The sequence below is a fragment of the Delphinus delphis genome, chromosome 13 (assembly GCF_949987515.2).
Source record: "Delphinus delphis chromosome 13, mDelDel1.2, whole genome shotgun sequence".
Taxonomy (NCBI): domain Eukaryota; kingdom Metazoa; phylum Chordata; class Mammalia; order Artiodactyla; family Delphinidae; genus Delphinus; species Delphinus delphis.
This window is the reverse complement of record NC_082695.1, coordinates 78,423,683-78,441,263: the sequence shown is the minus strand read 5'-3', so window position 1 is coordinate 78,441,263 and position 17,581 is coordinate 78,423,683. Positions and strand designations below refer to the sequence as shown.

Genomic DNA, 17,581 nt, shown 5'->3' with positions numbered 1-17,581 from the left:
GACGGATGCATTCTCGATTTTAGGCAAGTGCTAACCTTGACCTTGTGTTTCCCTGACAGCAAGAGCCTTCGTAAGGGTGAGGGGCATAGGGCACAAAACTTAAAGCGGTACTCATTCTCATTCGTGTAAGTTCTGATGGTAGAGAAATATGAAGGATGGCATGTACCTCCGGGAAAAAGAATACACCAGTTTCTCTATGCAGTTTTCTCCCATTTGGGTTTTGTAACTTAGCCCATCATGTTCATGTGATACCGTATGAGTTCAGGGTGATGAGCATTGGAATCAACATGGCACCAGCTCTTGATAAAAATAATAATCCCAGACACTTAGGTAAGCTTAGCATTTTGTTGTAGATCAGTCAGCATGAAGTAAATACAAAGGAAAAGTCATTGACTCCCTGAAAAATACAGATTAAAATAACTAAATGGCTGATGATCAAAGCAGAAAGAAATTTGGGTGAATTTAGTTTCTCTATGCAGACATTGTTACAAAACCAACAAAAGGGGCACTCGTGATATTCTTAGGTACACTTATTTTTTAATATAAGAATATGGTACACTTACATTCCATATTTTTATACACGTGTTTTAAGCTGAATAATAGTTATACTTTGGTGGTCTGTGGGAGCAGGGTATGAATTATTAGAATTCTCACATCATCATGTAGGGGATAAAGTAGGAAGATTACCCCCAAGTTATGGGATCAAACTGCAGTGAAGAGTTTGTGAAGCCAGAATATGTATTCTCTCCACTCAACTAGATACTTCTATTTAGATGGATACATTTGCTCCAAGCTGAAGGGTTTTTCTTTTCACCTAAAGGCAAGCCTTACCGTAGAGATCATGTAATAAGCCTCCTATGAGCTTTTGGGTGGGTTTAGCATTCATTTTATCTGGAAACCTTGAGGATTTTCACGTTCAAATGTATAGAATTTGCCCTTAGACTCATGCAGCTTTCATTTGGATACAGTCAACTGACTTGATTATTTTTTTTTGTGAAGAAATACTTAGCTACGGAAGCATTTCTTCAGCTTTATATTGGAGAACTGCATTTTAGGAAGTCCCTCTCCCCTTGTACCACACATCCTTTGGATGATTTATTTCAGCATCCTGTCTTTCATTTTATTTATTTTTTAAAAAAGGGAAGATCATCTCCGGCCTTCTTTTTCCCTCTGGCTTTTCTTTAATTATACTGTAGAACACCTGCCTACCTGAATGAATTCCTCTGAGAAGACAATTGCTAGAAGACTAGCAATACTTCCCAATATGTACCCTCTGTGTCCCTCCTTCTGTGTCTAAGTAAGGCTATCAAAATTGCAAAATACTTGGTTTCTCCTTGTTTATCTTTCCAATGACACACATATACCAAAAATACCTGTTTCTACAAATATTAAGTTATATCAAGATGTTCGATCCCCTTTCTTCCCTCAAAATGTCAGAATTCCACTACTCCAAAAATGTTAGGCAAACAGTATTAATTCTCAACAGATGTTTAAATGCTACCATATTTGGAACAAAACTGAATTAATCAAACTCAGTTTCTGAATTCAGAACTTTATGGCATATAGGATGGATAAACCTTAACAAGAGGTTTGAGCCAAACTTCAGACTAAAGGAAGTTCTGACCTCAGGCATAATCTTTAAAAAAGAAAAAAAAGGGAAAGAAAGAAAGAAAGAAAATTAACTGAGAGATTAACAAGCAATTCCATTTGTCTAGCTCCATTAAGCATCACTTTTCTTCAGCAGAATCCTAATGGCATTGGAATCTCTTGCCTCCTGGGAAACTCTCAAAGATGTCATTAGCTTTCTAGATTTGGAAAGTATTTGAGAATAAAACAATCCTGTGTGTGTGTGTGTGTCCTGCCCTTTCTTCAAATCTGTGGTTTGAAAAGCTGTCCTATGGAATTTTAAATCTGATTTGATTCTGAATATGTAAAATTTAAAACAGTAGCCAAATTCTTAAAGTGTTTTTAGGGTATGTATCAAATATTACTCATCAATAATGACCAAGAGAAAGAGACTGTCCAAGTGTACTTCATCAGTAATTACCAAAAAAGAGTATATGTGTTGTAAATTCTGTTCCTAACCTAATATTGTATAAACATAACTAGTAACTGCTTTTCCCATCAAAAGTAACTGTTATTTAAGGTTTAGTATTTTATACATCTCAAAGTATTTTAACAGCTATTGTCTGTTGGAGGTTCAGAGTCCAACTCTGTGGCGATGGGAGATTCGGCACCACCGTCCCTTCATAACAGATGAGCACACAAGGAAAGGAAATTTGAAAGACTTGTCTGTGGTCATGAAATGTGCCAATGTGAGAGATGCTGCTTGGGTTTCTACTTGTTTTCTCCTTAGACTATAGGTTCTTTTGAAACTATGCTTTAAAAAGAAAACACCTAACTCAGGTCAATTATAGAAAGTAGTGACGGACAGCAAAGTAAAAACATGTATCACTATTAACAATAACAGCTAACCCTTCATGAATGTTTCCTATGAGAGATGAAGTACTTTACATGTTATGTTATTTAGTTCTAACAACTGTATTACATAAGACCTATTATTAAACCCATTTTACAGAGATGAAGCTGACAGAAGCTGAGTACAGTTAACCCTCCAAATCCACAGATTACGCATTCCTGGGGATTCAGCCAACTTCGAGACCCACAGATAAGGAGGGCCAACTGTACTAGGCCATTTTATATAAGGGACCTGAGCATCCTCAGACTTGAGTATCCTTGGGATGGGGCAGAGGGGGTCTTGGAACCAATCCCCTGCAGATACTGAGGGATGTTATTTCCAAGTAAGTGGTGATGGTGAGGGTCACATTTGGATCTCCTTGCTTTATGAATCTGAGTTAGGATTTCACAAGTAACTAGGCTAAACTCCTTCTCAATGCACTGCCATAATCTACCAATGCATTACCATTTGCACTAGGTAATATATCCAAGGGTGATCATGTAAAATGCAAACTGTCACATAATTTCCAATTCCCTATGAGAAAACAAAACTCTTCCCTCTTATTTTTCTAAAGCCCTTATCTGTGGGGTTTAATCCCCATTTTCTTTTATCCTCTACACGTTTCTTATCAGACAACCAACTGAAATCATGCTGCTATCGTTTGTGTTGAACATTCCAGAAAGCCGCAAAATAACCAATCTCCTTCCCCCCATCCCTTTTCTCTTCATTTATTTCCTTCAGTTGGGTTTACGGCAGGCTTTAAAACAGTGCCAGGGCCATCAGAGGAATTCTGGGGATGGTAAAGTCTGTGACCCCAGGTCATCAGGGTGGGACAACTATCATTCAAATTCCAAACTTGTCTCCTGGGCCCCATGTCTTTCCAGTGGACTAGGCTGTAGCCTCAAAATAGGCTGAGAAACAGCAGTAGCTTCAGACACTCCCAGTACAGCCCTGAGCCGTGTCCAGGGCCCACAGTCTGGCCGATGTGTTACTGATGCAACAGGCTGTCTCTCAGCCTGGAGACCCGTCTATGCCAAAGTATTCAGAGTTCTTAAAATTGCCCTAAATGTACTCTCGAACTTCTTACCGGAACAGTGTTTGGTACTCTAGTTATATAGGCTGTATTTATGCAATGTTTAGAATGACATATTAATAAATAAAGCAATCTATTTAAAAATAAACAAAAAATCTATGGAAAAGGCTCCTTTAACTTTTAAAACCGAAGCAGAATGCTGAGACACCTGAAGGAACGAGTAAGAGAAAGCAAATACCAGCAGTGTGTGCAGGAAGCTTTCAGAATGTGCCGAGGAAGAAGAGAGACTCAGCTCCTCATTTACCATTTTTTTCCTGAGGAAAAAAATATTTGGAGAAATTGGTTTTGGCTTTCCTAGTTAACATTCAATTTTACTCTAGCTTCCTCTTAGCATGTTCACTAGTTATTTTATGATCATATTATTTAGTCCAAACCCTGATTTGTTCCTACACTGTTTTCCTCGAGAGATAATGATAACGCTGTTAACAATAACAGGCCACGCAATCGCGTCTTGTGTCAATGGCACAGTTCACATTAAGGGAAACAAAAGTCATGATTTTTCTCTTTTGAACTGATTGGACTGGTTATAAATGATCGAGGTTTAATCCTGATCATCATATTTCAGGACGTTGAGAAACATCGCTGAGTCTGAGGAGAGTTCTGGAAACCGTGTCATAAATGAAATACCTGAGTTAAAGAGTTCTTTAGTCTTTTCAAGCACTCAGTTTAAATGGGGAGAGGGGATTACCAAGCAGCTGCCTTAGAATATTTTAACAGCTAAATATAATTCAAGTTCCTAAAAGCAAGAGTTGTCCCAAAGCTTAATATCATCTCACACCACCACTCATGGCATCCCATGATTTCGTGCGTCCCATGCAATCAACAGCCATCTGTCCTGAACATCCAGGCACGACGCTTGGTCCAGGCACGATGCTTGGGAGTGGACGTGACGCCGTTCCTCACCAAGCTGACTCACTTTTGGAAATACACTCCCTCCCTTTTACACTTTGTTTTATGCTTTCATATTTACCCTATCTTTCTCTTTATGCTCACCGCAGCCTTGTGAGGTTACTGTTGTTCCTATTTTATAAGTGAATGACATGAGAAAAGAAGGTATCTGCTTGAAGTCACACCCTTGTTGAGTGGCGGCCAGTGCGCAAACCCAACTCACGTGACTGTGAATTGTGTGTTTCCACCACACTTCCTGTCCCGACTAAAACACAGACCTGAGGCTGCCTGATCAATCAACCATCGGGGTACTGTACAAAGAATTCCTGAATTTAGAAAGAGACTAGAGCTTTGAAGTTCCAAGCAGATCTACTCTGAAAAAGAATTCAAGTTAAAATAAGAATATATTAGTTTTCTTTTTGATGAAAATATTTGATTTGGGGTTGGCCAAAAAGTTCGTTCAGGTTTCCCTTTAGATCTTAGGGAAAAACCTAAACAAACTTTTTGGCCAACCCAATATAAAATTTCGAATTCAGTATTAAGGACATGTGATTTGAAAAAAAAAAAATCATTATATGTGAAACCGAGCAGGACCCTGTAGGGCTCCTGGGCACAGAAGGCTTTCTGTGACCCCCATTTCTTGTTTGTAGGAAATAGGCTTCAGCCTCCATGACGTTCCCTGAGCTCCAAAGGACAGGTCCAAACAGTTGCTAATCGGGGAAGGGAGGAGATGCAGAGACAAGGGAGGAACAGTCAAGAAACAATAGTGCAGCCTTGGGGCAGGGTCCTGGAGCCCCCTCAAGGGATACACATAACAATATCTTTGAGCTCTTCTGAAGAAATAAACCCCCCAACAAATGCAAGATGTTAACTACTTGATGAAGCATTCTTCATTCCAGAGATGTCACAGTTTGATAACCTTGAGAACCACAGAAGCTCATCAAGAGACCACCTGAGGCCAGATTAAAGGAATGAAGGCCCTGCACACACCCAACGCCATAAAACACCTCACCTCACCCCCAGACTGGGACACACAGTTTTGAGGGCATTAGCCTACTGTGTCCCCCTTTGCCTGGCAAAGCAATAAAGCTATTTTCTACATCACCCAAAACTGTGGCTCCGAGATTCTATCTGGCACTGGTGCACAGAGGCCAAGTTTCAGCATCATACGTGATACTGTGTATCTCGTGACCAAAATTACACAAAATACTTTTTCTTTCTTTTTTTTTCTTTTGCTAAATTCCGAGAGGTCATTGCTTGAAAAAATAATAAAGAGAGCTACTGCATGACTGTTGAAGCCTCTCACGTAGCTTAAACTCCTCCCCCCACAAAGCTTCCATTTCTCCTACACATTCTCTAGCTCTGGACAGAAAGTTAAAACTAGAGGGCTGTGGAAAACTAGACTTGATCAGTGTGCCCAGAGTTTACAGAAAAATCAAACTTAGACATAAGTCAGAAGCCATAGACAGTGTGATGAGAGTAACATTGAAAAAAAATATATATATATATATAAAACATGATATTAATCATGTGAATATTAGTTCCCTTTTGTTTCTCATCATAAATCCCATTGTGAAATCTTAATTGGATCTGAAACAGAATGCACTTCTTTCTCTGACCCTAACCCTGACTCCTCACTCATTTGTATATATTCTCCATCATCAAGTGTACTCACATTTCCAACAAATGATCTAATCAATGGGAAAAACCAGTCTTGTTTCAGATCATTACACTCCACAACTGCTCTCCCAAATTCACTGAACACAGCGTTATGCCACAGCCAGAAGTCTATTTGCAGGTGTTACAATGATGAACCAAAAAGATACCTTATCCTCTGTAATAAGGCTTGTATTTTTACTTTCAACGTCAAGCTTTGCAATACTATCCCATCATTCGACACGAATCTTTGAAAAAACAATTTTCCAAGGTTGTGTACCTACTCGACAATTCAAGTCACTTTTATTTTAGACATCGCTCTGTTTCTTTATATAGTCCATGTATGATTTTAGCATTACAAATGAGCTCTCTCCACGTGCTACAGTCACGTGATTATTTCTCACCTGTTTCTTCAGTAATCACCCTTAACTGTTGATGGCTTCACTTTTCTTAGATAGAATTAGGTTGAATCCCAATGCCTAGAGCTCACCAGTATCTGCTTCTCCTGAATAAGCAAAATGAGTTATAGCCACCTCAACTCAGCTGCTACGATTCAGCTGAGAAAATTACACAAACTGTTAAGGAGAGAGTGTGTGCAATACAGAACTGAGTTTCTCAGATACATTCTGAAAAAGAAAATGTCAACTTTTACTTCTTCATTTCAAAGAACCAAGTGCAGAATGTGTAATCTCTCACTCTCCACACAGATTCTGCTTCAGTGTGGACCCTTAAATGACTCACAAATCAGAAAAATCTAATTTAAGTATGGTTTGACTAATTTCACTAGTGATCATCACAAATCTTTCAAACTCACATCTGTTGAACATTATGTATGTGTTGTCCAAATCTTGATTGTGTGTTTTCAGTTAAATACCTTAAAACATGTCAGCATTTTAACGAAGAAGACAAGTAAATACCCTAAGGGAAGCATTCTTATCAGATAATTGTGCACTGTTTACACACACAACTTGCTGGAATGATGTTTATCATTTTGGTTCTTGTAATTACCATTCCTGTAACACAGCCCCATCTTGAGAAATTACTCTTCTGCATTTATCTTACAGAAGACAAGGATTCTAGCTTAACTAGAAACGTAGATGGCCTCCCCATACTACCTTGGTTTTTTCCCCCCAGATCATCTGGGCACTCTGGTATTTGTCGGTGTGGTGACAGGAGAGACAATAATCCCCAGGCTTTTGTTCTGAGAAGACCTAAGGCTGGCTGAGGCCAACGTGAGTATTTTCCTGACCATTTCCTTTTCTCTAGCTATTCTTTACTGGAATGTGTTCAGACCTTCTCTTATATTGAAATGTTAAGCCATGAGGTACAAAAGTAAGCTAAGCTGAGGCTTGAGCCTATCTTGCTCCATCTTTCCACACCAGCTCACTAGAGTACTACACTGCAGTGCAGGGCCAACCAGCTACCAATGCTCCTAATCTCTTTAACCCCTTCAGGGATGGGCTAATGGTCTTCCCACTTGTTTGAAGGTGTACTTTTATCAGTGAAAACTCCTTAAGTGTATTATATATTTCATATACCAAAAACTAGAATTTTTTAAAGATGAGATTATTTTTAATTGAAGTCCTAAATATTTTCTTTCTAGACTCTCAACAGTTTGTGATTTTTCCATACCCTATTCTGGAAATTTCTGTTCTAGGGTTCATTTCGAATATTTCTGTGTCCTGGCTTAAATACCATTTTAATCTCTCCATTATCATGCCCTATTATTCTAACTATGTTCAGTTTCCAGATTTATTAAATTTTAGGAAGTAGTATGTAATAATTTGAGAGCCCTTGTAAATATATCTATCCTCTCTTGAACATATGCCTTTTTTTTTTTTTTTTTTTCTGTACGCGGGCCTCTCACTGTTGTGGCCTCTCCCTTTGTGGAGCACAGGCTCCGGACGCGCAGGCTCAGTGGCCATGGCCCACGGGCCCAGCCGCTCCGCGGCATGTGGGATCCTCCCGGACCGGGGCACGAACCCGTGTCCCCTGCATCGGCAGGCGGACTCTCAACCACTGCGCCACCAGGGAAGCCCGAACATATGCCATTTTAAAGGTAAAGGTTTCAAAAACATATGTTAAGAGGCCTTGATAATAATGCAACTAAATCTGACACTTTGAAGAAAAAATTATTTTTATAGACATAAAACATCTTATTAACATTTTTCCAGAAATTTAGTCTCCAGATTTGCCTTCTAACTCTTCTGGATTATATCTCTAATGACTGTCCCCTTCCTCTACTTACTGTACTTCCAAATGTATCTTTTACCTCATCTCCAATATAAGAACTCCTCCTTCCTAAATCACAAGGCTTTTCTGAAGATTAATCAGTACTGACTGTGAATCAGAAATGTTATAGGCTCTACCAAGAATCATTAAGAGAAATTCTCATTACTAAATCTTTCAAACATTAAATAGAATACTATTCATTATTTAGACTTCAACTCTCTTATGAATATATTAAAATGTAAGACATTCGACTGCATTCTCTTGAGCTACTTCTGACGGTACCTATTATTTTCCAAAGCAATGTTTTATTTATAATCATGAGGGTTAAATATTTGTGGCACACTGTACAGTATAAAACAGTTCTTTATATTTTGTAAGCAATGGGGGAGAAAGCGCTTATTTAAGTATAGATCAGTAGACATCTTCTTGGGATCCTAGACTACAGAGAGCAGTCTTGCATGGTTCAGAAGAAAAAAAAAAATCAATTTGTCTGAGACATCCTAAATTGATGTGCTTTTGAGAAACAAGATCAATTACTACATAAAAGTATGGATATTACCTGACAGCATTTTAGATTTAAATTCCATCCACGTTTCAGACAAACCCACAACCTCATCCTAAAAATGGACAGTGGACCTTAATGAATCATTCAATACACATCCCTCAAACCAGCGGTAATATTTATTCGAATCTGTAACGACAGCTTAGATAATTTTATACCTCCCTTCAGGATTTCGACACTTTCAGACATTTTTTCAGCAGAAGAACATGGCAGATACCCCCTTGACCAAGTGATCAAAGTGAACATCAGTACGAATGAGTCCTAGCGACATCCTGTGCCTCCTGCCAAGATGCAGTGAGGAAGGTGCACCACCACTTCTGTGGAATTCTTGCCCAAACTATTGACACATCACCTGACACGTCTACAACAGAAAGAAGCGTGAAAGTAACCCAGATTGTGAGAGACTCTACCAAATTACTAGTCAAGAAGGACAAGAGATGACTTGAGGAGACAAGACAAATGCAAGACGTCATACTGGATTGGCTTCTGCCAGAAAAGCCACTTTACTGTAACAACTGGAAAATTCTGAGTACAGCCCCTCGATGAGTAAAGAGTACTATACCAATGTTAATTTCCTAGTTTAAACACTAGGTACAGTCACGTACAATGCTAGCATTCGGAGAAGCTGGGTCCTGGCATGATACGTCGCGACCTATATGTAAGTCTGAAATGATTTCAAAATAGTTTTAAAATTTTACCTATGTGATCTCTATTTTACAGGTGAGAAGATTGTAATTTATTCCGTTTTAGAGCATTGCTCAAAATAATGAGGAACTTGCCAGTATAAGCCAGGGTTTCTGCTTACTGATCTTTCCACTATATAAAGCTTTCCACTATATAAAGCACCCAATAGTTTTAGAAGACTCTGTCCTACTGGGTTTTTTTGGGGTTTTTTGTTTGTTTTGTTTTGCTTTTTTGGCCACGCTCCACGGCATGCGGGATCCCAGTTCCCCCTGCAGTGGAAGGGTGGAGTCTTAAAACACTGGACCGCCAGAGAAGTCCCCTGTCCTAGTTTCTAAGAAGATAATCCCCCCACCTTTTTTTTTTTGTCTCTGATATGGAGACTGAATAAAAGGATCATGAAATCACAGAGGTTTTCCAGGTATCCTCATGAAAGCGTTTGTTCACAGACCCATGAATTAGTGCCTCTGGTTTACCCACCTCCACAGCTGCAGATCAGCTGCAGGACTGACTGTTCTCCATCGCCATCTGGTTACCTGCTTGGCATATCAACCAGACTGAATGTTATGAAAGAGGAGAGTTTATTTTTTTAAACTCTTTTATCTAGCACAGTCCCTAACACAGAGTAGGAATTTAATAAGGATTTGAAGAAGAAGAGAAGGAAGGGGAAGAAAGAAAACACAGGATAGGCTGCACAGCATGCGAAAGATTTTAAGCGCATTTATACAAACGACTGTTTCTCTCCAGTGATCACAATCATTATGACAGATAATCAATGTAAATCAGACAAAATGATTAGGATGAAATTTCTCCCACTCTAGTACTCAACTATGTACGCTTAAACCAGCAAAGGCTCAGTGACTGTCCTGCTCATCTAATTCTGTCATTTATCTTGGTGACTTACGGACACCGCTGCAGATTCTGTGACTCCGTATCAATGAGCACAGCATAGAAAGCTGACCAAAAAATTATAGTGCACTTACTATAGAAAGGCCCCGTATCATCCTTTTAGTTGGTATCTTGTCTTTGCACTTAAAAACTCAACATAAATACAACATAAAAACACAACGGGTATAGATTGAATTTAATTTTTCTTTTATGATTTTTGCTTCATCACCAAATGGGTAACAAGTGTGTATAAACACACACATTAAAGAAGACAGCATTTTTAAACGATTTTGGCCAACACAGACACACTATCAGAAAATAGAGCCAATCTAGGCTATCTAGTTTGACTATAATTAGGTTTATAACCATAAGTCCCTATCCTCCAACTTTTAGTTGTGTAGTAGCACATGTAAAGTACTTGGTAGCTAACTACAACCTTCATTTCTAACCTAAGATAACTTTGAAGAGAAAATAAGCTATATTAAACTGAATTAATGGTAGATGTCTGCATTTTAGTGGCAAAGCCTGATATATTTTATTTTCATTATGGTTTTGAAAGAACATACAAAGACTTGGGGTTGTTGATTTTATGTGGAGAAAATGCATTTACCACTTGATAGTTATACCGGAGTTTTATAAGAGCTAAAATTAGCTCCCAAAAAAATATTTCTAAGAGTCTGAACTTATTTGCATCCCACAGAGCTTATCCATGTCCAAATTCCTTTTGAAGCCACCAGGAGTTCCACATTTCTACCGGCAAAGTAACAAGAAGATAAAAACAAGGGTGTTCACAATTCACTCTGGTTATAAAAATGTTATGAAAATGGGTTTCCTATGCATACACAAGGAGAACAAACTATTTGCTTTCCTCTAAGACTGGAACCAATTTCAGGTAATCTACATATTTAAGAGGATGCTTTTGCTGTTCTTTTTCCCCCTGAAATCTATAAAATGTAAATTTTACCATGATATAAATGCTCTTCCCTAAGTACTTAAATATTGGGGATTATTTTCTTTTTGTGTATCTAATATGAATTAGCCCCGCTAAGGAATCTCATTTGTAACCCAATTCTTTTAATGCAACCTCCTTTCAAGATGAAAATTTCTTTTCTGGAACACTGAACAAAGCTTTGGTGATCAGGAGACAGAGAATCTCTCGGTGAGAGATATGGCTGAGGTGCAATTAAATGCATCAAAGATGCTCACCAACACTTTCAGGCCAGGCGAAATTGAGAGCAGAGTGAATTCTATACTGCATTCCTCTGTCTTTGATTTCGACTAGGGCAATAGGCATAAATTCTCCCTGAATGAGGAGGGAAGAACGGGGAGTAGCAGGAAAGGCAAGAGTGATGTTAACAGCTAGAGAAGCAGACTGTGGAAGAGGAAGGAAACACACATTTCAGTGCAAGTGACGGCCTGGAGCACAGCAAACGGCTGGCAGCCCATTATGGGGCACAGAAATGAAAAACACTTAACACCTGGAACTGAGGCTGGGTGGTTTTGTAGACAAAATTTTTTGTCAGACGGTTAGGGGACATTAAGTGAGAAATGCCAAGGTGAGGAAAAGACTGGACTACAAAAGTACAGTGTGATGCAATCAGATGGCTGGAAACTGCTATTTCCTATGCACTTCGAGAGCCAGGTCAGGGTGATACAAAGTCACAGGGAGAAAAGGATGGCCTCTCCACTTCATTGCCCCTGTAGAGGGACAAGAAAACAGGTACGGCGGCAACTAAGAAATACTTTTAAGGAAAGATGCACTATTATTCTTTAAAACAGAGCTCCATACAGCACGGTGACTCTAGTTAAATATATCATACTGCACATTTGAGAAAGTTGCTAGGAGAGTGGATCTTAAAAGTTCTCAACACAAGAAAAAAATCTGTAACTATGTAGTGACAGATGTAAATGAAGACTTATCGTGGTCACCGTTTCTCAGTTTACACAAATATCAAATCATTGTGTTGTACACCTGAAAATAATATGTCAATTACACCTCAAACAAAAAAAAGAGCTCCATCGGAGTAATGACTAATGACACCTCCCTTATGTCAACACATTGAGACTCCGCAGTTTTTCAACTCCTATTACAAGAAAACGATGGGATGCTAATGATAAAGGTCAGATCCTAACCTAGACCAGAGGTCTGTGCCCTGGAGGCCTCTTGGTGAGGGTTCTAGAAGCACTCCTGGCCCTTTCCAACAGACTGTTCTACTTTGGTCTTGAGTTATCACGTTAAACAAACTCGGTAAATTGGCTAAAATAATAAGATCATAAGGTATCTTGGGACCTCTCTATCCTCAATGTCTAACACACCAAATTTTATTTAAGTGTAGAATAATTTAACTGAACTTGTTGGGCATCAGCCATTAACATGGTCTCCAAATTTGAAGGCTAAAAAAAACCCGTTTAGACATGATTTCTCTGACATTTAAGTCCTTGTGTTTAAGGACTGAATCATTTACCCACTAACCATATTTTTGCCATAGTCTTATCCCATACAAATATAAAGACAAGCTGTATTTCCATTCACAACCAACACAGACCGCTCCTCTAATAAACTGCATTAAGTTTAAAATAATGTCTACTTTCATCTGAAGGATCACAAATATAACACTGGACACAACACAATAGATTATTCACAACCCAGTTAATTTATAATTAAAAGGTCGTGAAATAAATATCATGATGTCTAGATTAACGTATGTTCCAAATATTTTTATCTCATTATTTCTCAGTAAAAACACTAATTACAGACATCATTATTCCCATTTTAAAGATGAGGAAGCTACAGTTTAGTAATAGGCCACTTAACCAAAATCATACAACTAGTAGGAAATGCCTGAGTCAGCAATAAAACTGAAGTCAATTTGACGCACACTGTATGTATCCATTATGTGATTAAATAAAGCCATCAAGTTTACCAAGGTCATCATTTATATTTTCCAAATTACCCAAACAGCTATGTTTTTTCAGGAAGACTCAGAGTGTAGCCATCTAACCAGCATAGTTTATGCATCTGTGAAAAGTAAGGATTAGGTTCCTTCTTTTCTTCCCTTGCTTATCTGCTTATCCATTCTTCCACTCTTCATCTAGAATTTTCTGTTCTCTCAGTCCTGTAAAAAACTTCTGGTCATAGCCATTACCTCCCTCAAGGTAAAAAAAGGAAGATATATCTATTGTACATACCCAAGTGATCAAAACTGGACTGAAGTCAAAATTATTCCTATAACTCTGCCTATTCAGACCACCAACCTAAAAAAGACTCATCATCTCAAACAACCTAAAGGATTCACGTTCCCAGCCACCTTTTCTCAAGCGAATGTAAATCTCTCCTTTTAAAGCCTTTCATTAGTCTGCTCTATAAATTCTGTTTCCATCTCACATTATTTTATTGCCCCTTTTCTGTACTTTAATCAATTCAGAGTTTTTTAAAACCTATTTCCATCCTGGGCTTCCCTAGTGGCGCAGTGGTTGGGAGTCTGCCTGCCGATGCAGGGGATGCAGGTTTGTGCCCCGGTCCGGGAAGATCCCACATGCCGCGGAGCGGCTGGGCCCGTGAGCCATGGCCGCTGAGCCTGTGCATCCAGAGCCTGTGCTCTGCAACAGGAGAGGCCACAACAGTGAAAGGCCCGCGTACGGAAAAAAAAAAAAAAAAAAAAACCTATTTCCATCCTGAACATTTATACTGTGAAGGACAGTATTGAACTCCTCATATACAGCATTCAAGAGATAAGCACAAACTTGTTTCCTGCCACATAAAATCTGCTAAAAGATTGTCTCTGATTAATTGAAAAGGAGGCACAGAATATGTGCTACCTAATCAAGGAACCACACAACTTCTCTTAGAAAAATAACAACAGCACATAGCCCAGTACCTTCACGTGCATTTGGAATTTAAGTAACCTAGAGTCATGCATTCATAACTTTAAACTGACTTACAGGGATTATTTCGATATAAGCATTTTAAATTGTTATGGTGAAGGGTACAAAATTTAAAATAAGGGTTTTTTTAAATTACACTGATTTCAAAATGTCAACCTCACCCAAGCAACTCCATTTAAAACCAAATTAATGGAAGTATTTTAGTCGTGTTTAGAAAATTGGACACTTGTACAAAAGCGTGATTTCACCTAATAACTACAGATCCTTATGAAGTAGTTGAATTATTATAGACCTGTCCACTAAAAAAAGTTTGATGAATTTCTCAAATTTTCATTAAAAATGAATGAAATTCTGAGCTGGATTCTTAGTCACTAACATTGCATAAGGTTACTGCTTTCACTTGATTTACAAGAAAACGAGAGAGATGGAGAGATTTAATACATGTAAGGTATAAATGACGGTGCTACTGATAACAGTAGAATGGCTATGAAAAGAAATATATACATGCACCAAAAAAACAATTGTGTACATCCTTTCTCAGGGCAGAAATATGCTACGACCAGGCTAAAAGAATTCCTAATCCACACCCCCAGAAAACTTGAATGTATTCAAATCCTTTTGTTTACAACACAGTATCAGTATTTGTATAAGATAGAGGCTTTCAAAGGAAAACAAGCATATATATAATAAAGATTACCTTGACTTATGTAGATACCTATCAAGAAAAATAGATTTTTCACCCTTACCTAAGGTCTATTCAAATGAAATGATGACCCACGGAATAAATTGCAAAGATTCTTCCTCAACCGTTCACAGTTGAAAATATACTCGGGGAAAAATTCCTCAGTTTGCTGTGCTTCACTTTATCAGGAATAGATGCATAAAACTGACAGTGAAAAGCATACATGCAGACGTATACATGTCTCGCCAACACACTCCACTTAGAAACCCTCCACCAGTGCGCAGAACCAAGTTGAAAAAGCTCAGGAAATCTTCAGACATGAAAATAATCAAACCCGCAACAGACTAGAAAGTGGGAACACAGTACAAGGATGGCCGGGGAAAAGGCCACGCCCCCTGAAGCACCCTTCAGTTCAAAAGGAAGCCCCTGCCCAGATACACAACCAGAAAGAAGCTGTGAAAAAAAAAACTCCATCTGGCTACCAATTGGCCGCCAAATAAATACACCCCAGACTGCCCACTGTTGGTCTAATATCACTTCTCATGGACTTCTGTTCACATTCATTTTTAACCAAAATGTAATTTTAAAAAGCAAATTTTAAAAATCCATTAAAACAAGACTACCACTAAGAAATGTAGGTTTGAACTGCTCGTGATTTAGAAGCAATAGGCACAGTAATTACACTTCGCAATTTTTAACTGCAAGTATCAGAAAAGGATACATAAGCATAAGTTAGTATGAGCATTATTCAACCAGGAACCCCCAGAAAGAAGCTCAAAAAGCAACTGGCTGGAAGAACCCACTACTCTTCATTTATCAGTGAATATTCTTGCTCTCATCTTGGAAATGACAGCTTTACTAACATGCCACAATCATGGTGAACTAGGCGTCTGTAGGATCCTCACCTGTTCCTAGGAATAAAGCATCACTCCCTAAATTGTGCCTACACGGGATGAATAACACCTGGATTACGGTTTCAGCGTGGCTCATGAATGCCCAAAACCTCGCAATAGTTCGTGTTTTCCATCCCCAAAGCAAAAATTAGCAGTTCTCCATTCAACCATACACATTCACAACAATCATTTGTGACTTCGAAAGGCCAAACGCCCTACCTTTCCTACATAGAGGGGGTCTGAACCCATGTACTCCTCCAGCACAAAGAACTGATTCCACACCCAGCTGCGCTTGGTCCGGGACCTCCCTGATTGGAAATAGGGCTTTGATCTGGACCTTGAGAGTTCTGCTTGACTCATCCCAGAAAAACACAGGAAAAGAGCTATTAGCTGCAGAAAATGGCAGAATTCCACTTTGCCCAACTTCATCTTTTTTTTTCTTTCTTTTTCCTGTGTAAGAAAAAAACCTTGACAAGAGAAAAGGCACAGTTCCAGTTGGCTTAGTAGCTCTTGCCTCCGGCAGGGTGTCAGCTGGGAGTCCAGAGATAATAATTTGTAGAGTGTCCGGTTGGGAGAGGTCACAACTGCTGAATAACCTTCGCCAAAGAATGGTGTAATAGGTACCTACCAGAACAAAGAGAAGAGCTGGTGTCAGAAACCGAAACACACAATAACACTTAATTTCCTTTCATTTACTAACTTACTCTTGATCTTCCCAATATATCATTATTTGTATCATCATTAAAATATGAATCATAAACATAGATATAAAATTGCACAAACTGTTGCCATATTCATAAATGACATAAATACTGCTGATGCAGAATTATCCTGATTCCGTAACACAACCTTAACATTTCGTGGCTCTTCTAGTGCATCCTAATTTTGAGCATATGATTTAATACAAATGGAGCAACACATCAGTTAAAAAATTATTTTAATGCTGGCGGTTATTTTTCTTTTCTATTATAGTCAGTTTCATTCGCTGGTATTAGAATATGAAAGCCAAGCAGCTCAGAGCAGTGGTTTAACCAAATGGAAAGGACAGATGCTGGCTTAAACCTCTTCTGTGAAACCGTAAAGAGAAATAAAGAGGTATGAGGTGCTTCAAAACCGGTTGATTGATTCTGAGTCACAGAACACCAGCTGTTTTGACGTGTTCTGATTTGATTGTGATCAGCTGAAAAGCTCAGTGGTTTCCAATTTCTACCCTTCAAACTTATTGTCACGTGTGCTGTGTAGCATGTTCCGTTATTCTATTGCACTGCAGTTATTTGCTACTTTACAAATATTCATTGAACCTCTTGCAGCATGGCTTGTACATAGTAGGGTCTTTCTCCATCAACATGGATGGGGTTGAATTATATTGATCATCAGAGGGCTGAGAAGACTCTATTCGTGAGCCTGATTCACAGTTCTATGCACCCAGGAGGTGCCTTAGCAGCAGCACAGAGAAAATCTTTTACCCTAAAGTCTAGTTATTTCAGTTACAGAATTCTGATTATGCAAGAGATATACAATCAGTTTACAAAACCAACTTCCCAATACACCCCAAAACACAGAGGAACGAAAATGTATGACAGTGTTCACTTAAATCACTGCACGTTGGTTTATGAATTCATTTGACAACCTATAAATAAATCAACAATGGGATAATTAAGGC

At 38.6% G+C, this 17,581-nt stretch overlaps 1 protein-coding gene across 1 annotated transcript in view; it reads right to left on the bottom strand.

Annotated features, from left to right (window-relative positions):
• The window catches only part of CDH7 (cadherin 7), a 110,674-nt gene extending 94,312 nt beyond the window's left edge, over positions 1-16,362 (bottom strand). Inside the window, exon 1 of the mRNA XM_060029564.1 lies at positions 16,138-16,362. Within this exon, the coding sequence (XP_059885547.1) occupies positions 16,138-16,347 (210 nt within the window). The 5' untranslated portion in view covers positions 16,348-16,362. The remainder of the gene's footprint in view (positions 1-16,137) is intronic.
• Between the last annotated feature and the right edge of the window lie 1,219 nt (positions 16,363-17,581).